Below are 22,827 nucleotides of genomic sequence, written 5' to 3'. Positions count from 1 at the left end.
CGGAAGAGACTTACACGGCAATGGATGGCTGAAGGGTTTGTGAAGAATGTGGAGAGAAGAACATTGGAGGAAGTTGCTGAAGAGTATTTGACAGAGTTGATATATAGAAGTTTGGTTCAAGTTTCCAAAGTCGGCTTTGATGGGAAAGTCAAGAGCTGTCAAGTCCATGATTTGTTGCGCGAAGTGATTGTAAGAAAAATGAAAGATTTAAGTTTTTGTCATTTAATGCATGAAGATGATGAACAAGTCACATTCGGAATAACTAGACGCTTTTCGATAGCTGCTATCTCCAGCAATGTGTTGAGAAGCGCTAGTAACAAGGGAATTCGCGCTATTCTTGTTTTCGACAAAGGTGAATTGCCTAAACCTTTCATGAAAAGACTATCTTCCAAGTACAAGCTTTTAAAAGTACTTGATTTTCAGAATTCTTTGTTGAATTCTATTCCTGATAACTTAGGGAATCTTTTCCACCTAAGGTACTTGAACCTAAGTCATACAAAAGTGAAAATTCTTCCTAGTTCCATTGGCAACCTAATAAACTTAGAAACCTTAGATCTAAGGCAAACTAAAGTGCATGAGTTACCAAAAGAGATAAACAAGCTCACAAAACTAAGGCTTCTTCCAGTTTATTATAGAAAATATGAAGAACATTATTCTATGTTAAACTTTACAAGAGGAGTTCATATGCAAGAGGGTATTGGAACCTTGAAATCTTTGCAAAAGCTTTACTTTTTGGAAGCTGATCATGGTGGAATAGAGCTTATCCAAGAGCTGAAAATGTTGAGACAGTTAAGGAAGTTAGGCATAAAGCACGTGCGGCGAGAATATGGAAATGCACTATGTTCTGCTATTCAAGAAATGAACCAACTAGAATCTCTTAACATTGGTGTTATAGCTAAAGATGAAATCCTTGACTTGGATTTTGTATCAGCTCCACCTCATCTAAGAGTGCTTAACTTGAAAGGTAGATTAACAAAGTTTCCTAATTGGATTCCAAAACTCAACTATCTTGTGAAGCTAAGACTTGGTTTATCAAACTTTGAAGATGATCCACTAAACTCTTTGAAGAGTTTGCCAAATTTGTTGAGGTTGAATTTGTGGGATGATGCATTTTGTGGAGAAAGTTTGCATTTTCAAGTTGGCGGGTTTCCTAAGCTTAAGGAACTTGATCTCACTAGATTGAATAAACTAAGTTCTATCACTATAGACAAAGGAGCTTTACTTTGTCTTGAACATTTTAGATTTAACAACAATCCTCAATTGAAGGTGGTTCCACAAGACCTTCAACACTTGAAAAATCTTCAATTTCTTGGATTTGCTGATATGCCAGATGAGTTGGTTGAAAGCATTGATCCAGAGAAACGTGGAGAATGTCATTGGATTGTCAAGCATATTCAACTTGTACTAATTAGGAAGAAAGTAGGATCAAGATTTCATGATTATGAGTTGTATCCCATTCATACTGTATCCAATGTATGAATTATTAAGGTACACACTCTTTCTTCTTCCCAAGTAATGCTCTATGTCACAAAGACATGCCTGGTGTCTGACACAGACACATGTTATTGTATTCAATCACTTCCATTTTCTTAAATTACTATAAGTGTCTGCATGTCATTGTCATGTTGTGTATTCGTATTTGTGTCAGTGTTTTATAGGTAATGCTTCTTTTATGAATGTTTCAAACTACATTGCCACTCTCCAATTTATAATCTTTATATTTTGAGTTTTTTCATTTCAAGCATAAAAAACTTCCCTTAACTTGATTACTTGCACCTTTCATGATTTCAATACTATGTTTTAATGCATATACAGCTACCCTAAGAATTACAATATTTAAGTTGATTTTGTATTATATAGCACCCCTCTGCATATCAGGTTGAATGAAAATGGCTATATTTTTGTATTTTTGTTTTTGTTATGTATGATGTTTGTTTAAAGTAAGTTAATTATTTTTTTTAAGGTCGCAACATGACTAATTAGCTTGTTATGTTATTTGTATATAATGCCCAAAACTTGATTGTTTCCTTTGTCTGTGTGAACAGATTCAATTCTCCAAGTTGCAGATGCATTCTGTCTCTTCATTCCTTCATTGGCGTGCTTGAATCCCTCTATAAATTACTTCCTTGAATTGAACTCATCTACTATATAATAGATTACATATAATCAAGTAATATGTGTACTCTATTAATTGACATATAGTTTTGGCTTTTCTTTTGTGCTTTTGTCATTTATGGTGATATTTATTATTGGTACTTTTCAACAATCCTTATGATCAAGAGATCTTCATTTGAATGAATATTGTCATTGTTAATGTAACTGTTATTCTAAGAATCAGATGAGTACAGTATCATTGTGTAGAAGTATAGAATTTCAAACAAGTATTCTATAAGGGAGAAACTTTCTTACCCCCTACACAACTTCAAATGTTCACCGTATAAATGTGCACTTGATAATTATGCCGTCTAGAAGTACACTATCAAAAACATGTGTTTTTTAGAAATGTGGAACGAAAGTTTCTCCTTTTTATACATGAAAGTCTCTATATTCTCACGCAATAAAGTCTCTTCATAGTCACCAAAATATCCAAACTTATAGTGGTTAGTTACAAACTAGCTCTATTTTTATAACATTATTGATTAATAAGAAATCTACAAGAATTGTTTAATAATTAAGTGATTTAATAAAACTACTCTCAAGTTTTGCTTTTTGACAAAAGCTCTCAAGTTTTACAATTTTATTTGTTAATCGATACTAAGCAAATCATACTGATAGAAAAAGAAGATACAAAAATAAATTCCTCTAAATGTCCAGATAAAAATTTCAAATCATTTTCCGTACTAATCATCACGGTCCATAATTGAAATCCATTTAACTAATCCTTTGTCGTGCGTATAAAAAGAACACATGTTAGAAGAATCTCTACTACACATTTTTTCTTTCTGATTGTAGAACCGAACTAGAAAACAATTTTGTCAGGCAATATCTTGAGAAAACAAGACAATCAAAACAACTGCTAATCAAACTTTACCAAAAAGTTCGATCATGTACTACTAGCAAGGTTGATTGCACCTACAACAACATTCATTTGAAGCCTAAAAGTTCATAAAGCTAATCTTACTATTAAAAAGAAAAACCTAAATTTTCCTACACAAGATCATTGACATACCAATTAAAGAAAAAAGGGTTCATTCCTTTAGCACTAGTATGTACTCAATCTTCTGTTATCACCTGCTTTTCAACCTTAAGGTGTTACCCTTCTTCTTCATCATAATCTTCCTCATCCTCTTCTATCCTACTATTAATGTTTGCTGCAAGCTGCAAAGTGTCGATCGCCATCTTGTCCACATCGGAAAGGGACCAGCCTGGAATTTCTTCGTGTTGCATATCCGTTGTTGTTGTTGCAGCAGGTTCAGGCAATGAGGCCTGAGTAATAGTTGTGTCTGTATTGAGTTTGTCTTCATTTTCATGTAAGTTGGCATTCAGATCAATGTTTCGGAGTGATTGAGTACTTTCCTCATGAACTGCATTATTATTCTCCTTCGGTAAGTCCTTTTGTTCTGGGACATTATCTATTGCCATGGATGCATCAGGGACTTCTTTGCTACTTTGCTGAATAGATGTGCATGGTTCAGATTCAACCTGCTGATGGAAGGTCTCTTTTTCTGCGGTTCGAGCCCCTCGACCGCGACCTCTTCCTCTACCCCTTCCTCTTCCCCTACCAGTACCACCAGTGTGGCTCAACTCAAGCTGTAATCAAACAAAACCATTATCAACCAAAACTAAAAACTATTGAGCCATTTTGTGAGTTATTAGATTGTGTAAGCAATGTTGTCAAATAGCGGCGCTATAGCCTAGCGGGAATTGAACAAATTGCCAGTACCGCGATATGCTACTTAGTACATTGTGTTGTCAAATGGCAGTGCTATAGAATTGCAGCGTAGCAAAATTTGAACAAACCGCTATTTTCTGCGATCTGTAATTGACAACACTGCGTGTAAGCATACTAAATCTTGCACCAATGTCAATATGTATGCAAGTAATACTTCACCGTAATTTAAAGAATATAATTTAGTTGAGCATTGTGTCCTGTTTTTTCATAAAAGGGAAATTACCATCTTACTCCGCTTAGTCTCTTCATCACTGTCATTGCCATCATCCCCAGCAGCCGCTTTCCTGGAAAAATATGCATTCTTAACAGTGCTAATTGCTTATATACATAGATAAATTAGACAACGTAAAAAGAAAGAAAAAAGATATGGACTTCAAACCTTCTCTTTGGAACGGCGCGATCATCAGCCCCAGCCTCAGAATGGCTATGGCCATGCCCATAGTCAGGAACCCTACCAACGATGTCTCTCAAAAAGTCGAAGACATTGTAGCTTTGTACACAATGTTTCCTGAAGTTTGTGTTCACCACTGGTTAGACTAGACACGTGATACATTATAGATATAAATCAGATGGCGATGGCGATGCAGGATAGAGAAGTAAAACTATGTAATCAGATTTGAAGAATTGTCTAGAGGGGTTCAGTGTTCACTTTATAGAGGGGTTCAGTGTTCACTTTATAGAGGGGTTCAGTGTTCACTTTATAGAAAATTGAAGAATTATGTTATAACCATTGATTGAATAATAAACGGGAGCGAAAATGCAAGCACATGTATAATAACCTATGAAAGTATTCAAATCACATGGAATCTAACTGTTTTTGACCGAGTGATTCGAACTAGGAACTTTGCAACCTCAATACTTAATCATCAAAAAATATTCAGCACAAGTAAAATTGAACTACGAATAGACATAATTCAAGCCCGAAGATTAAATGTATTTGTCACATGACTTACAAATGCAATGCGTTCATGGTCTTTGCTCCTCTCTGAAGAGTTATTTCATAAGTGCGGTCACAAAGATCTTGCAAAAATAATTCCAGAGCCTTTGCTGTAACAAATTCGGGTCAACAACATATAAAAGAAAATGATTAACTAAAGAGTAAGTAAAAGCAACTCACAAACTAAAACAGGAACTGCAAGTGCTATCTTTCCAACATCCTCGTCTGCTTGCATAATCTTCTTTATCCGAGCCTGTAAATTAATGTTTCCATCAGATAAAGCATTCTTTTCAAATATCTCTTTGCTTAAATAGGTTATTTGAAAAGTGCCTAACTTATTATATTATCAAACCCCACAATCCTATTGGCTAAGACGAACAGTATGATTCAACAAGACCTACTTAATATCAGGAGATTGAACAATTTATTTACAAATATGACACTAGCTATGAACCACGAATACTGACACCGACACCGGTTACGACACTGATACCGACACATCGGCACCATTAATTAATTGAATGTAATCAAAGTATAAGTGCCATGTCGGTGTCGTGTCGGCGTCGCACACTGACATGTATCAAACACAAGAACACGTCTTAAATCAAAAGTGACAGTGCAACAACTGGCAAAATAGTTTTTTTGACAGTGACATTCTTCTTTAACCATCTCCATCCGGTTTATCTATCCACGATGTGCATATGTTTTGCAAGCTTCACATCAAGTAATCAAGTAATTGGGATAATATGAAATACGTGCAAGGACTATCATTTACCTATAACCTTGCAGTAAAAAAAATAATGTTCTGGTGCGTCTTTTCAACCATACTTTGTATGATAAAGGCATCTTTGTTGCAGCAAAAACGATAAAATGAACAAATATCTGCATTTTTGCACTGCTGTTCGCAATTAGAATTTTCTGAGGCACGAAACTCAAAAGACAAAAATTGTATCTTTTGCTTTTATAATTCACGAAATTAAAGGGGCAAATGCATATATATGCCTATATGTTATCTCTCTAACCATCACGAAAGACTAATCTAATTCACAAAACGGAAAAATTCTGCACGGCAAATTCTCATAGCATTAATCCAAAGGGAAGGCCAAAGAGGTTTGTTATTAACCAAAGAAACCCTAAAACAACCACAGTTATTCAAACCTAAAACACATAACATAAACCAATCATTAAGCTCCACAACAGCCCCAATTAACTCATTACTCACTAATTTTGATACTAACAGTAACAAAACCCAAACAAACCAAGCACCCTAAGATGCTAAAACTAACATCCAACACATAACTATTAACCCTAAATACTTCAATTTCTTTGTTCTTAACCTTATCATAATCAAATTTTTTGTTTTTCAAACAAAATGAAACAAATCCTATGAAGTATATTAAATTTCAGTCACACACACCCCATATCCCAAAAACCCCCAATTATCATCAAACCTAAATTATAAATTTCCATTAAAATCGAAAATTAAAAATTCCCAGATGCAAAACACAACGGTTCTATGAAAAGATACAAACTTTATAACCAAAAAGCAAAAATATAAATAAAAATATATAAAAACTTACAGCGGGAAAACGGGTATCGAGCTTCTTCTTCATTGCACCAAACTAAATTAGGGTAAGACAAAAAAAATTGGGAATTTGAATAAGAAGAAGAAGGTAACAATTTAGAAGAGAAAATCAAAGGAAGAAATCAAATTGTATGGTGTGATGTGAGATCCGAAGGTAGTGTGTGACAGAAACCACACCGGAATATCCGTCCGTACGAGTTTGACGAAGAAATTTTATTTTATTTAATAAATAAATAAATAAAAATTATAAATTGTATGATGAGAATGATGATAAAAGGTTATATAAACTTTACAGGGCTGTGAGGGAACGCGTGTGAAGTGCCAATAGTTGAATGACACGTGGCTGATATTTTTAAGAAACTTTGGATATTTGTAGATGCGTTTAGAGGGAGGGAGGGAATGGAAAATTTTAGGAGGGAATAGGAAAATACATTTTCCTCCATTTTGGAGATTTGGTGAAAAGGAAAGAGTCTCAATATAATTAAAATAATAATTTAAATTTATTTTATTCTTTTATATGAAATATAACTATAAAAAAACAATTTTATTCTCTTATCTTTTAAATTAAATATTTCTCTATTTCTTTCTTTTTACCTTCCTTCATTAAAATTCATTCATTTCTCTCCATTAAAGTAAACAAATCATAAGAATTTTAAATATGATAGTCTATTTAGTAAAAAAACTTAATTTAATTTATATATGTTATAAGTTTATATATGTTGTCACATTATTTGATGTTGGGATAAAATTTATTTTTATTATTGATAGTATATATTAGAATTAAACTTCTTTAAAAAATTTAGTAGTTTTTCAAAAGTCTTCGTTGTTTAGTGTAATGGTAATGGTCGCAAAAGAGTTGGCGGTTTGGCTTGTTTCTAGAATAATAATACTTATATTACTATTTTGTCTTACTCTTTAAACTATATTGACATGCTCATGAAAATTGTGGGATGATGATAAATATTGGAGATGTATGGAAATTTATGGTTTCCATTAACACAATAATAAGTACCCTATCTTTATGGTTTTCCTTAACATAATAATAAGCACCGTATATGTGATCTTATAAAATACCGCGTTGGTTCTTATTTCATTCAAAAATGGACGATCTTCGAATACTTTAAGTTAATTTTTAATTCAAAAAAAAAAAAACAAGGTGATAACATTCCATTCATTAATCTCGTGCATTTATTTCAGAACACCTTAAACTTGTTTTATTTATGTTATATACATATACTTGAGACCCCTTCAATTGGAACAAACAAACTCGATGGAGTAAGCAATATCATAGCTCATTTAGACTGATACATCGTCACATTAGATTGGATTTAAATTTTATAGATGTTTAAGTTCAACGCGTGGTTCGCCACACGTTTGATCACATGTCCATTTTACACTTTCATACCAAAAAAGGGGTGGAGATGCAACTTTGTTAAACCTTTGAGATTTGAACAGTGTTAACTCTATGAAGAATATTTTAAGAGAAATTTTACTCAAGCTTAGCACTCTAATAACCTAAATATAAACTATAGAATCCCTTGATATATTAAAGATTTCTCTAATTGTTCTTAATGCTAGATCAAATGAGAATGACATGATTCAAAAAATTAAAGAGCTATAAGGTAATGGAGCGTGAATAAATTTGGTAGGCTCAAAGATCTAGAGCTTTTTGGCTTGTACACGAGGAACATAATACAAAATTATTTCATCATAAGGCTTCTTAAAGGAGGAAAATAAACTAAGTCAACTTCATATCAGATGGGCATGGTGAGAAAACTCACCCTTAAGTCTATGAAACCAACATGTGCCCCAAAGTCAATCTCTTTTTATAACGTAGTTTTTAAAATTGTTACCAGAACCATTGCAAGCTATATAAAATTAATCTTACTAGAAATTATAGATGGCTCCCAAAGCGCTTTTGTTCCTAGTAGACTAATCTAGCCATGTTAGGCATGTGTGTCGCTGCATAAAATTTCGAGTGTTCTTCGAATTCAATGGAGTAGCCATCAAAGTTTATATAAAATTGGAAAAACTCTTAAAAATAAAAATAAAAATAGTATTTCAAACTAAATTTTGAATTCGGGAGTCAATTATGTATAAGGAACGTATTAACATCATACGATATCTATTAAAATACAGTTACCTATAATTAATTGTACAAAATCAATATTAATTTAAATATATTTATTTCTCCTTATTATTAAACATGAATATCAATTGGTTTTTTATGAATGTGATTTTGAAATAAAAGTGTGCTTAAGAAAGAGAGGAGAAAAAAATTATTAATGTGTTTGACAAGAGTGTGATTTTGCTCATACGTAGTTTTTTAGTCGAAAATACGGATGTGTTAAGAAAATGAGTTCGTTTGATTTAAATAATTATTTTAAAATGTAAGTTTTAAGACTATTAAGTTGTACAACTTGTGTCTTAAAAACACTAAAAAAGATGGCACATCTAGTTAATCAGTTGAAAGATAGTTTTATTATTTTTATTATAAAAATAATCTTTAAAATCTCAAGTTGTATGACTTGTGTTATAACTGCTCAAAGATTAAAAAAATGTAATATTTAAATAACTACTTTAAAATACTTTTTGTATAATTATTAATTTATTGTGACAATGAGTTCTAGAAGTACCAATCTCTCACACACTAGTGTCTTGACAACTCAAAAGTTAACAAATATGAGATCTAGTTAACCCTTTAATATTTAATTATATTTTTGTTTTTGTTTTCTTTTAAAAAATTAAAATTTAATACTAAATATTAAATAAAGTTAAGTAATATTATGAAATAAAATCAAGAATAAACACAAAAAAACAAAATAGTAGTAAAAGAGATATATGAATTTGTAATTTAAAAATATAGTAATCCCATGGCAGTTTCTTATCAAGAAAACAAAACAAAAGGTTAAAGCAAAACATAACAAGCTTGTTTTCAACGAAGTATGACCGCACTTTCACACTTTTTTTAGAAAAAACAAAAGAGAAAACATAACACATTTTCAACAAACAGAACACGTTGTTTCAGGGAAAAAAAGAAAAGAAAAGAAAAACAAAAAAAAAAAGGATTTGGACAAACATAAACAAAGCTTAAATAAAAGGAAGGTGAGAGGAAGGAGATACATAATTTAAGGTATATGCATTATACCCTTTATACTCTTGTTCATATCTTTAATTCTCAGTCTTTTGCGCCTCAAAATTCTTTGAATGAATGAAAATAAATAATGGATGCGTTTGATTAAAATGATTTTTAATTTAAAAAAATTAGAGATTATTTTATAGAAATTTGTTTAAAAATAAATTTTTTTTTTTTATTTACCATCATAAAAATGATTTTTTTAAAATGATTTTTAATCTATTTGTATACAATTTTATAAAAGTGATTTTTTAAACTATAAAATTACATATATCATAATTTAATAGAAGGAGAGAAAAACTTGAGTGTGTGAAATTGCCACACAATTAATGGAGGGCAATTTTGGATTTTTTAAAAAGGAATTATATCATTTTCTCTTTATTAATAAGTTAAATTCCGTATTTTTAAAACTTGTGGCATCTTCTCTCTCATCTATTACAAAAGCGAATTTGAGAAATTACTATTTTTAATTTTTCATTTATAGTCAAAAAAATAATTTTTTTAATAAAATGATTTTTAAAAAATCTGAAACAAACGCTAAACGCCCGTTCAAAAAATAAAAAATGGTTTTTTGTTAAAAAAAATAGATTTTTTCATGAAAAAATCTAAAAGAAACACACTCAATAACTATATTTTATGTGACTTATTTTTCGAGGCGAAACAAAATTTATTATTTAAAATAATATTTGTAAAAGACAAAATATTTTTATTTTATATAGAAAAAAAGTTACAATAATAATAATAATTGACAGAATCATAAAATTAAAATAAAACTAAATATAATAATATAAAATAAAAGAGATAAAGACATAAAAACAATCCGAATCATAAAATTCTTCAACCAAAAGATTTGTGTATTGATTAATTTAATATATGTTTGGATTGACATGAAATATAACAAAATTATGGCTGCGTTGTAATTTTATGGAAGATCTTAATAGCAGTTATTGCATAATTACTCTGATTTTTGTCAAATTTAAACATGTTATAGATTTTATAATGAGAGAGATCAAATTGTTATGGTAATCGCTAAGTTTTTTTACCATTGCAATTTGCAAGTGTGAGAGAAAAGACAGAAATTTTAATAAATATATAAATTTTGAAATTATAATTTTATTTACTATTTTGTCCTTTTATGTTTGTCACTTTTAGTATGAGAAGTTGAAAATTTCAGCATCTATGTGGAAAGATAGGACACCTCAATCATGCTCTTCAAAATTGGTCCCCTCTAAAAACTAAGACAAGATCTAGTGCCCTTTTTTAAGTGTGTGTTTAATTTTGCAGATGAAAATCAATTTTGTATAAGTTGGTTTTGTTAAGAAGTAGTTGAGCTTAAAATAATTTATAATTGGACATATTCATTATATAAAAATAAGCTGAACAATAAATTGGAGACTAAAAACAATCACATTTCGAGATAAAAACTTCAAAATCTAACTTTAAGCCAAAATTTATTCTAGATACATAAGCAATTCTACTCAAAAACACTTAAATAAGTGAATTCAAAACATGCTTAAACTCCCATATTTAAAGTCTACCTCCATAACTATCCTGCTCCATCACTTCTTGGTTGCTGCTTTGATTGTTGTCACAACAAATAATAAGATATTAATTAGATGCAAATAGTATTCTGAAAACCAAGAGTTTTCATTTCTCACATAGCTATATTTAAATAATTAAGTCTATATAGTACCTACCTTACACAGCCACTTGTTCTTGAAAAATAATTGTATTTGTCTCCACACAACAATAGAAAAACAGTATCTTGTAGACTCCACTATTTATTAATCTAAGTCATTCCATAGATCAAAGTTATAGTACTAAAAAACTAAGCACCAAAACAAAACACTTTAACTTTTCTTGGATTGCCAAACATTGCTTGCAAGAACTTGCAATCTGTTTGATGAAAACATTGAAATGAAATGGCAGACACTGCAGTGTCATTGGTTTTGCAGGAAATCTGCCAATTTTTATTAGAAAAAAGAACTTTGCTGACAGGGATTGAGAAAGAGTTCACTGACATCAAAGATGAACTTGAGAGCATCCATGCTTTCCTGAAAGATGCAGACAAAAGGGCTGCTGATGAAGGAGGAGTAGGAGGAGCCGATGAAGGTGTCAAAACTTGGGTGAAACAACTGAGAGAAGCATCTTTTCGCATAGAAGAGGTGATTGATGAGTATAACATGTATGAGGCAAAAAGGGTCAACAATTCTGGATTCTTAGGCACATTCCAAATGATTATGAGCATGATGACATCCATGAGTCCGCGCCACCAGATATGTTCTGAGCTTCAAGACATCAAGTCATCAATTGGTAGAATCAAAGAAAGAAGTTCAAGGTTTGAGTTTAAATCTGAAAGTGAATCAGGAAGCTCTCGAGGGACTAAAGCTCCTAGAATTGGCGACCCCCGAATGGCTCCTTATTTCATTGAAGAAACTCAAGTTGTCGGGTTTGAGTCGCCAAGAGATGAATTGGTTAGTTGCTTGGTGGATGGAAACAATGAGCTCATGTTGGTTTCTGTTGTCGGCATGGGAGGACTCGGAAAAACAACTCTTGCCAAGCATGTTTTCGACAGCCAGTTGGTGAAAAGGCACTTTGATTGTCGCTCTTTCATAACAGTTTCTCAATCCTACAAAATGAAGGAGCTGTTGATAGATATGATAAAGAAGTTTTGCAAGGACAGCAATGAGCATATTCCAAAGGGTCTGCAGAAGATGGATGATGAAACATTGATTACTCATGTGAGAAAGTACCTTGCAACAAAAAGGTACTTGGTGTTGTTTGATGATGTTTGGAAAGAAAGTTTTTCTGATGAGATTGAACATGCCTTAGGTGGTAATGACGAAGGAAGTAGAATCATTGTGACCACTAGAATGATGCAAGTAGCTGAATACTTTAAGAAATCATTTGCTGTTCATGTTCACAATCTACAACCTTTGTCTCCAAACAAAGCTTGGGAACTGTTCTGCCACAAAGCATTTAGAGGGCAGTGTCCAAATGAACTTGAGGAAATGTCGAATGAAATTGTTAAAAAATGTGGAGGGTTGCCACTGGCAATTGTGGCTACTGGCGGTCTTTTGTCAACAAAACCTAAAACCATGTCTGAATGGAGAAAGATGTGTAAAAATATGAAAATGGAGTTAGAGCGCAATGTGCATTTGACTAGTCTATTAAGGATTTTATCTCTTAGTTACGATGATTTGCCTTACCATTTGAAATCATGCATGCTATATTTTGGTATATATCCTGAGGACTACACCATCAATCGCAAGAGACTTACTCGACAATGGATGGCTGAAGGGTTTGTCAAGTATTTGCATGACGAGAGAAGACCTTTGGAGGAAGTTGCTGAAGAGTGCTTGACAGAGTTGATACAAAGAAGTTTGGTTCAAGTTTCCAGAGTTGGCTTTGATGGGAAAGTCAAAAGTTGTCAAGTCCATGATTTGTTGCGTGAAGTGATCATTAGAAAAATGAAAGACTCATGTTTTTGCCATTTAATGCATGAAGACGAAGAACACGTCACAGTTGGAATAACTAGACGCTTTTCTATAGCAGCTATTTCCAACAATGCGTTGACAAGCACTAGTAACTCGGGAATTCGAGCTATTCTTATGTTTGACAAAGGTCAATTTCCTCAACATTTCTTGCATGAAGTATCTGCCAAGTTCAAGCTTTTGAAAGTACTTGATTTTGAGAATTCTTTGTTGAATTCTATTCCTGATAACTTGGGGAATCTTTTCCACCTAAGGTACTTGAACCTGAGTCATACAAAAGTGACAGCTCTTCCTAGTTCCATTGGTATGCTAGTGAACTTAGAAACCTTGGATCTAAGGCAAACTCAAGTGCATAAATTACCAAAGGAGATAAACAAGCTCGCAAAGCTAAGGCTTCTTCCTGTTTATTATCGAAAGTATGAACAGCATTATTCTATGTTGAACTTTACAACAGGAGTGCAAATGGAAGAGGGGATAAAATGCTTGAAGTCATTACAGAAGCTTTACTTTTTGGAAGCAGATCATGGTGCAATAAAGCTTATCCAAGAGCTCAAAATGTTGAGACAGCTAAGGAAGTTAGGCATAAGACGCGTGCGGGGAGAGTATGGAAATGCGTTATGTGATGCAATACAGGAGATGAATCACCTTGAATCTCTAAACATTACAGCTATAGATCAAGAGGCAATCCTTGACTTGGATTTCCTATCAGCTCCACCTCCCAATCTTAGAGTGCTCAACCTGAAAGGAAGGTTAACAAACTTGCCTAATTGGATTCCAAATCTCAACTATCTTGTGAAGCTAAGACTTGGTTTATCAAACTTTGAAGATGATCCTCTAGGCTCTTTGCAGAATTTGCCAAATTTGCTGAGGCTGAATTTGTGGGATGATGCCTTTTCTGGTGAATGTTTGCATTTTCAAGTTGGAGGGTTTCCTAGGCTAAAAGAGTTGGATCTTACTAGATTAAATAGATTGAGTTCTGTGTCTATAGACGAAGGAGCTTTACTTTGTCTTGAACATTTTAGATTTAACAACAACCCTCAATTAAAGGTGGTTCCACCAGACCTTCAACACTTGAATAATCTTCAATTCCTTGGATTTGCTGATATGCCAGCTGAATTAGTTGATAGCATTGACATTGAGAAAGATGGACCATGCCATTGGATTATCAATCATATTCCACTTGTACTAATTCGTCAGAAAGTAGGAACAAGATTTCATGACTATGAGTTGCGCCCAATTCCTACTCAATCCAATGTCTGAAATATCAAGGTACTCTCTCTTTCCTTTTACAATGTAGTACCTGCCTCCCTTTGCATGAGTGTTTGCATCTTTCTTGATTTCAAGTAAAACTATGCTCTAATGCATGCACACCTATCTTAAGAAAAGTTATCTTACAATTTGTTGTGATAAAAAATTACAATATTTATGTTGATTGTGTATGTCAATATTTTCAATTGCCGATCATGAAAAATAGTGGTTTGTTTGAATTCCGCTATACTACAGTGCTAGAGTCTATATCTGTTATTTCACAATGCTTTGTATTAAATCTTGTGTCGCAGAAATAAAGCAATTTGTTAAAATTCTGCTATACTATAGTGGCTATTTACAAGTATATGTAACACCCCTATGCATATAATGGTTGAATGAAAGTGGCTATATTTTTGTATCTCTGATTTTGTGAAGTGTGATGTTTGTGTTAATTCACATTTTATTTTATTTTTTATTTTCGTCATGCATGTTTATTGATGTGTGATACTTCTAACTTCAATCAGCTCTTTCCAAAATCATGTAACAAGATTGTTTATTCAGCATTAGAAAATTTAAGTTCACAAGACCAATTAGCTTGTTATGTTATTTGTATCATGTTCAATTTTTGATAGTTTCCTGTGTCTATGTGAACAGATTCAAATTCTCCACGTTGCAGCTCACAAATTGTGTGCTTGATTCAGCTAATAAAATTTCCTTGAATTGAACTCATCTACTATAATCAAGGAATGTGTACTTTATGTTTTCTGTCATTTGTGGTGTTATTTATATGTTGATCAAAGTTGGAGTCAGCAACCTAATATGTTTGTTACTTGTGTGTAAGCAAACCTAAGAACTACATTATATGTTGTTGCTAATAGCATTTCTTACATTACATATATGCTTTTAAAAATTCACATTGGACCACTATGCATATTTATCTAGTAGAGTACTAAATAATAAGCAATTAAGACAACGACTAATTCAGTGAGAATTATACCCGAGTTTGAATTCCGACTCAAATAATTTTTTGTCATATTTTACTTACCTTCTGGTTAAACTCTAGACTATCAAGACCCTTTTCTCTTGAGAACCACATGATTAAGACCTAAAAAAAATTATTGAGAATTATTAATTATATACAAACCAATTGAACACCAACTCCCGAGACAACAAAAACAAATGTCTAATTTAAACCAAATAAACATATTGTATGATATTTTACCTTGGGAGTGGTTCTAAATTGTGGTGGGGATGCAGTTCAGTTAGTTGAGAAGTTTGATATTACAACAAAATGCAAGCAAATGTGACTAAGGTAACCGCAATTGCGGTTGGAATGTTAGTGGAATTCACATTTCCTCTTGTTCCATCTGATTTCAAGAATATAATTATTATTATTATGATTATAATACAACAAGATTTGTTATTATATATACTTTTTAACACTAGCTTGGTAATAATATTTACAAAACATCTAAGAGTGATTAAACTAACTACTACAACTAGGACTTCATCTCATATAAAAGAATCACTTAGAAACTAGAAGCTAAAATAAACTTCACCTTAATCTTAAAAATATTCATTCAAATGAAGGAATGAAGAGATAGAGTGCATCTGCAACTTAGAGAATTGAATCTGTTCACATAGATAAAGGAAACAATCAAGTTTGAGCATTATATACAAATGACACAACAAGCTAATTAGTCTTGTTGTGACCTTAATTTTTGAATGCTTATTAAACAATCTTGCTACATGGTTTATGAAAGAGCTTATTGAAGCTAGAAAGTAAACTCATGCATGAGAAAATAAAAAAATATAAAAACAATAACTTAATTAATACAAACATCATACACAACAAAAATATATATATAGCCACTTTCATTCAACCTGATATGCAGAGGAGTGGTACATAATACAAAATCAACTTAGATATTATAATTTTGCTATAAAAAAAATTAAAAATCATGTTATAATGTAATTTCAAATATTCATAAGAGAAGCATTACCTTTGAATCACTTACACTAATACAGACACCGAACACTACAAAGATCCTGAAATGCAAACACTGGTAATAATTTAAGAAAATGAAAGTGATTGAATGCAATAAAAATCTAAGTCAGAGTCAGACAGTGACACATGTTGGACATAGACACATTTTTTATCTAAGCTGTCATTGCTATGTAGAGCATTACATGGTAAGAGGAAAGGGTGAGTACCTTAATATGTCGGACATTGGATTGAGTAGGAATTGAGCGCAACTCATAATCATGAAATCTTTTATCCTACTTTCTTCTAAATTAGTACAAGCGGAATATGTTTGACAATCCAATGACACTCTCCACCTTTCTCTGGATCAATGCTTTCAACCAACTCATCTGGCATATCAGCAAATCCAAGGAATTTAAGATTTTTCAAATGTTGAAGGTCTTGTGGAACCACCTTCAACTGAGGATTGTGATTAAATCTAAAATGTTCAAGACAAAGTAAAGCTCCTTTATCTATAGTAATAGAACTTAGTTGATTCAATCTAGTGAGATCAAGTTCTTTAAGCTTAAGAAACCCTCCAACTTGAAAATGCAAACTTTCACCAAACAATCTATAAATGAAAAAGAAGGATAAAAACCTCCAATAGCTTAAGGATCGCAAATAATCATACTGAAAACATAAACTGAAACTGAATCATAAAATACCTTAAGGATCGTAAACATAAACATTAACAAAAAAAGAAAAGGAAACATACACTGTTACTATTTTGTTGGTTATAATTTCATGAGTTTAATAGAATAGCACTGATTGTGTAAAATTATTTTAAACTGTTATCCAATAGCCATTCATCTGTCTGCCACATGAATCAATCATAAAACTTTTTTTAAAAGAATAACTGTAAAAAATTCTTCTAATTGGTTGTCACAGTAAAATTAATTTAAACTAAGTAACAATGCATCTCCATTAGTCTCAACAACAACAAAAACTTCAATAGTTTAAGGAATGCAAACATAAACATAAACTAGAATCTCACCAAAAAAAAAAAAGTAGTGTCTTGAAACATTTTAAAAGAGTAACTTTAAATTTTAAACTCTAAATTAATAATTATAAGCAAAATTAATGACAATTCAGTTTAAGATTGAATGTGAAACTAAACCAAACACCAATCATACACTTACTTATCACTTTATTTTGAGTTTTCAAATTATAGAAGAGTTGCAATGTGTGAAAAGAACCACCACTGAGTTACAATACAATCACATGTAACCTTCAAACTTAACACAAACAAATTGGATACAAAGAAAAATGGATTTCACTACTCTAAAATGAGCAACTCACTTTAAAAGAATATAGTGAGTAATATAAATCAAATTAAATCAATGATTTATATTATGTGTACATCCATAACCAATCATAGATAGTTGTAATAGTTGTAATATCAAGTATTAATCTACTCACTTTACAAACGTTTCACTTTAGAGAAGTCAAATTCAAGAAAAACAATACAACACAAATTGATATAGTACAAGGACAGAGGGACTAAAAATCAAACCGGAAGGAGAAGACCAGAGGTTGGACTAAGGTTTTGCTCCTTACTTCCTTTCCTTTCCTTTTTTTACTTTTTCAATTTGTACTTCTATTTACTATAAAATTTTAAATTTATGAAAACTAAATATATGTGAACTGAATTAAGTACACATTCCTTTACTAACTACAAAATTTCTCAAAAGTACGTTTAAAAATAATCAAAAAATACATTTTTACATTTTAAAAATGCTTGTAATTCTTTGTACAAATTTTAGAAGAAAAATAGTGTACAATGAATAACAATAACTTTTTAAAAGATAAAAATGCACTTTTAAGTCCCTTGTTTTATGACCGTTTTGTCAATTTTTTTTTATTAGAAATTAAATTAAAAGTATTTTAAATTATAAGGTTAAATTGAAAGAAATTTTTTTTAGACTAAAAAAATCAAAATCATCTCTGTTTACAAATTTTGCACCAAAATTTTACTATTCCACATTTGTTTTTCCAAACTTCCTTTCTGATTTTTTTTCTTCTTCAGAAAATGTGATACTGAAGTCGCAGATTCTTAATTAACATGAAATGTTACACAATATATCCCATAAAATGATCTGCAAAAGATTAAAATTACAAACCTATTCGTATAGGTTCCACAAATAGTAAAAATTTAAATTCTGCTTCTCTAACAAAAACTCATCTCTTCTGCTGCAGAATATGCCAAAAAGGAGCCCAACAAAAACAAAATGGGCAAAGCGTTAGAGGATGAGAGAGGTTCCTGGCGCGGGAACGCATCGTTGCCAAGTTTGCGAAGAACTACACGCTATTAATTTAGTAAAGATAATAACTTTAGGCTCTGTTTGGTAACAAAAATGTTTTGCAAAAACAAGCTTTGGTGTTGGTGTTGTAACTAAGTTCTGCATCTGTAAAAATCCAGCATTTCTTCCTCCAAGGGATGGGTCTTGCCTGTTATGACTAGGCAATGCAAAGGTGCTCCAAAATCAATCAACTGTAACTGCTTCATTTTTCCGGCTACTATCCTCTTCAATTCTTTGGAGATTAGTGCAGCTTGTACTTCTTCTAATGACAAAGAATCTCTACCATAAAGAAAAGTTATCTTACAATTTGTTGTGATAAAAAATTACAATATTTATGTTGATTGTGTATGTCAATATTTTCAATTGCCGATCATGAAAAATAGTGGTTTGTTTGAATTCCGCTATACTACAGTGCTAGAGTCTATATCTGTTATTTCACAATGCTTTGTATTAAATCTTGTGTCGCAGAAATAAAGCAATTTGTTAAAATTCTGCTATACTATAGTGGCTATTTACAAGTATATGTAACACCCCTATGCATATAATGGTTGAATGAAAGTGGCTATATTTTTGTATCTCTGATTTTGTGAAGTGTGATGTTTGTGTTAATTCACATTTTATTTTATTTTTTATTTTCGTCATGCATGTTTATTGATGTGTGATACTTCTAACTTCAATCAGCTCTTTCCAAAATCATGTAACAAGATTGTTTATTCAGCATTAGAAAATTTAAGTTCACAAGACCAATTAGCTTGTTATGTTATTTGTATCATGTTCAATTTTTGATAGTTTCCTGTGTCTATGTGAACAGATTCAAATTCTCCACGTTGCAGCTCACAAATTGTGTGCTTGATTCAGCTAATAAAATTTCCTTGAATTGAACTCATCTACTATAATCAAGGAATGTGTACTTTATGTTTTCTGTCATTTGTGGTGTTATTTATATGTTGATCAAAGTTGGAGTCAGCAACCTAATATGTTTGTTACTTGTGTGTAAGCAAACCTAAGAACTACATTATATGTTGTTGCTAATAGCATTTCTTACATTACATATATGCTTTTAAAAATTCACATTGGACCACTATGCATATTTATCTAGTAGAGTACTAAATAATAAGCAATTAAGACAACGACTAATTCAGTGAGAATTATACCCGAGTTTGAATTCCGACTCAAATAATTTTTTGTCATATTTTACTTACCTTCTGGTTAAACTCTAGACTATCAAGACCCTTTTCTCTTGAGAACCACATGATTAAGACCTAAAAAAAATTATTGAGAATTATTAATTATATACAAACCAATTGAACACCAACTCCCGAGACAACAAAAACAAATGTCTAATTTAAACCAAATAAACATATTGTATGATATTTTACCTTGGGAGTGGTTCTAAATTGTGGTGGGGATGCAGTTCAGTTAGTTGAGAAGTTTGATATTACAACAAAATGCAAGCAAATGTGACTAAGGTAACCGCAATTGCGGTTGGAATGTTAGTGGAATTCACATTTCCTCTTGTTCCATCTGATTTCAAGAATATAATTATTATTATTATGATTATAATACAACAAGATTTGTTATTATATATACTTTTTAACACTAGCTTGGTAATAATATTTACAAAACATCTAAGAGTGATTAAACTAACTACTACAACTAGGACTTCATCTCATATAAAAGAATCACTTAGAAACTAGAAGCTAAAATAAACTTCACCTTAATCTTAAAAATATTCATTCAAATGAAGGAATGAAGAGATAGAGTGCATCTGCAACTTAGAGAATTGAATCTGTTCACATAGATAAAGGAAACAATCAAGTTTGAGCATTATATACAAATGACACAACAAGCTAATTAGTCTTGTTGTGACCTTAATTTTTGAATGCTTATTAAACAATCTTGCTACATGGTTTATGAAAGAGCTTATTGAAGCTAGAAAGTAAACTCATGCATGAGAAAATAAAAAAATATAAAAACAATAACTTAATTAATACAAACATCATACACAACAAAAATATATATATAGCCACTTTCATTCAACCTGATATGCAGAGGAGTGGTACATAATACAAAATCAACTTAGATATTATAATTTTGCTATAAAAAAAATTAAAAATCATGTTATAATGTAATTTCAAATATTCATAAGAGAAGCATTACCTTTGAATCACTTACACTAATACAGACACCGAACACTACAAAGATCCTGAAATGCAAACACTGGTAATAATTTAAGAAAATGAAAGTGATTGAATGCAATAAAAATCTAAGTCAGAGTCAGACAGTGACACATGTTGGACATAGACACATTTTTTATCTAAGCTGTCATTGCTATGTAGAGCATTACATGGTAAGAGGAAAGGGTGAGTACCTTAATATGTCGGACATTGGATTGAGTAGGAATTGAGCGCAACTCATAATCATGAAATCTTTTATCCTACTTTCTTCTAAATTAGTACAAGCGGAATATGTTTGACAATCCAATGACACTCTCCACCTTTCTCTGGATCAATGCTTTCAACCAACTCATCTGGCATATCAGCAAATCCAAGGAATTTAAGATTTTTCAAATGTTGAAGGTCTTGTGGAACCACCTTCAACTGAGGATTGTGATTAAATCTAAAATGTTCAAGACAAAGTAAAGCTCCTTTATCTATAGTAATAGAACTTAGTTGATTCAATCTAGTGAGATCAAGTTCTTTAAGCTTAAGAAACCCTCCAACTTGAAAATGCAAACTTTCACCAAACAATCTATAAATGAAAAAGAAGGATAAAAACCTCCAATAGCTTAAGGATCGCAAATAATCATACTGAAAACATAAACTGAAACTGAATCATAAAATACCTTAAGGATCGTAAACATAAACATTAACAAAAAAAGAAAAGGAAACATACACTGTTACTATTTTGTTGGTTATAATTTCATGAGTTTAATAGAATAGCACTGATTGTGTAAAATTATTTTAAACTGTTATCCAATAGCCATTCATCTGTCTGCCACATGAATCAATCATAAAACTTTTTTTAAAAGAATAACTGTAAAAAATTCTTCTAATTGGTTGTCACAGTAAAATTAATTTAAACTAAGTAACAATGCATCTCCATTAGTCTCAACAACAACAAAAACTTCAATAGTTTAAGGAATGCAAACATAAACATAAACTAGAATCTCACCAAAAAAAAAAAAGTAGTGTCTTGAAACATTTTAAAAGAGTAACTTTAAATTTTAAACTCTAAATTAATAATTATAAGCAAAATTAATGACAATTCAGTTTAAGATTGAATGTGAAACTAAACCAAACACCAATCATACACTTACTTATCACTTTATTTTGAGTTTTCAAATTATAGAAGAGTTGCAATGTGTGAAAAGAACCACCACTGAGTTACAATACAATCACATGTAACCTTCAAACTTAACACAAACAAATTGGATACAAAGAAAAATGGATTTCACTACTCTAAAATGAGCAACTCACTTTAAAAGAATATAGTGAGTAATATAAATCAAATTAAATCAATGATTTATATTATGTGTACATCCATAACCAATCATAGATAGTTGTAATAGTTGTAATATCAAGTATTAATCTACTCACTTTACAAACGTTTCACTTTAGAGAAGTCAAATTCAAGAAAAACAATACAACACAAATTGATATAGTACAAGGACAGAGGGACTAAAAATCAAACCGGAAGGAGAAGACCAGAGGTTGGACTAAGGTTTTGCTCCTTACTTCCTTTCCTTTCCTTTTTTTACTTTTTCAATTTGTACTTCTATTTACTATAAAATTTTAAATTTATGAAAACTAAATATATGTGAACTGAATTAAGTACACATTCCTTTACTAACTACAAAATTTCTCAAAAGTACGTTTAAAAATAATCAAAAAATACATTTTTACATTTTAAAAATGCTTGTAATTCTTTGTACAAATTTTAGAAGAAAAATAGTGTACAATGAATAACAATAACTTTTTAAAAGATAAAAATGCACTTTTAAGTCCCTTGTTTTATGACCGTTTTGTCAATTTTTTTTTATTAGAAATTAAATTAAAAGTATTTTAAATTATAAGGTTAAATTGAAAGAAATTTTTTTTAGACTAAAAAAATCAAAATCATCTCTGTTTACAAATTTTGCACCAAAATTTTACTATTCCACATTTGTTTTTCCAAACTTCCTTTCTGATTTTTTTTCTTCTTCAGAAAATG

General features: G+C 31.1%; 3 protein-coding genes across 5 annotated transcripts in view; 2 read left to right on the top strand and 1 right to left on the bottom strand.

Annotated features, from left to right (window-relative positions):
• Positions 1-2,299, top strand: part of LOC101493526 (disease resistance protein RPM1-like) — a 4,003-nt gene extending 1,704 nt beyond the window's left edge. The window contains exons 2-3 of the mRNA XM_004499723.4: positions 1-1,488; positions 2,046-2,299. Coding sequence (XP_004499780.1) covers positions 1-1,479 — 1,479 coding nt within the window. The 3' untranslated portion in view covers positions 1,480-1,488; positions 2,046-2,299. The remainder of the gene's footprint in view (positions 1,489-2,045) is intronic.
• A 611-nt stretch (positions 2,300-2,910) lies between these two features.
• On the bottom strand, positions 2,911-6,664 carry LOC101492987 (uncharacterized). 3 transcript variants are annotated; one of them, XM_027334895.2, is made up of 7 exons: positions 6,410-6,664; positions 5,605-5,724; positions 5,010-5,082; positions 4,846-4,939; positions 4,272-4,400; positions 4,116-4,176; positions 2,911-3,750 (listed from the first exon to the last, which is right to left on the bottom strand). In XM_027334895.2, exons 3-7 carry the CDS (start codon positions 5,062-5,064, stop codon positions 3,253-3,255), a joined length of 837 nt encoding a protein of 278 aa, XP_027190696.1. In that variant the 5' UTR covers positions 5,065-5,082; positions 5,605-5,724; positions 6,410-6,664; the 3' UTR covers positions 2,911-3,252. The 3 variants fall into 3 exon arrangements, with proteins under 3 accessions (XP_027190696.1, XP_027190697.1, XP_004499778.1); XM_027334896.2 differs by having other exon boundaries at positions 5,605-5,711; positions 6,410-6,649; XM_004499721.4 differs by lacking the exon at positions 5,605-5,724 and having other exon boundaries at positions 6,410-6,655.
• Positions 6,665-11,119: 4,455 nt separating this feature from the next.
• Positions 11,120-15,206, top strand: LOC101492653 (disease resistance protein RPM1). The gene is made up of 2 exons (XM_004499720.4): positions 11,120-14,313; positions 14,947-15,206. Exon 1 carries the CDS (start codon positions 11,473-11,475, stop codon positions 14,302-14,304), a length of 2,832 nt encoding a protein of 943 aa, XP_004499777.1. The 5' UTR covers positions 11,120-11,472; the 3' UTR covers positions 14,305-14,313; positions 14,947-15,206.
• Positions 15,207-22,827: the final 7,621 nt, after the last annotated feature.

Source organism: Cicer arietinum, chromosome 5 (assembly GCF_000331145.2).
Source record: "Cicer arietinum cultivar CDC Frontier isolate Library 1 chromosome 5, Cicar.CDCFrontier_v2.0, whole genome shotgun sequence".
Lineage (NCBI taxonomy): Eukaryota > Viridiplantae > Streptophyta > Magnoliopsida > Fabales > Fabaceae > Cicer > Cicer arietinum.
Note: the sequence above shows the minus strand (reverse complement) of the source record. Positions and strands in the feature narration are given on the sequence as shown.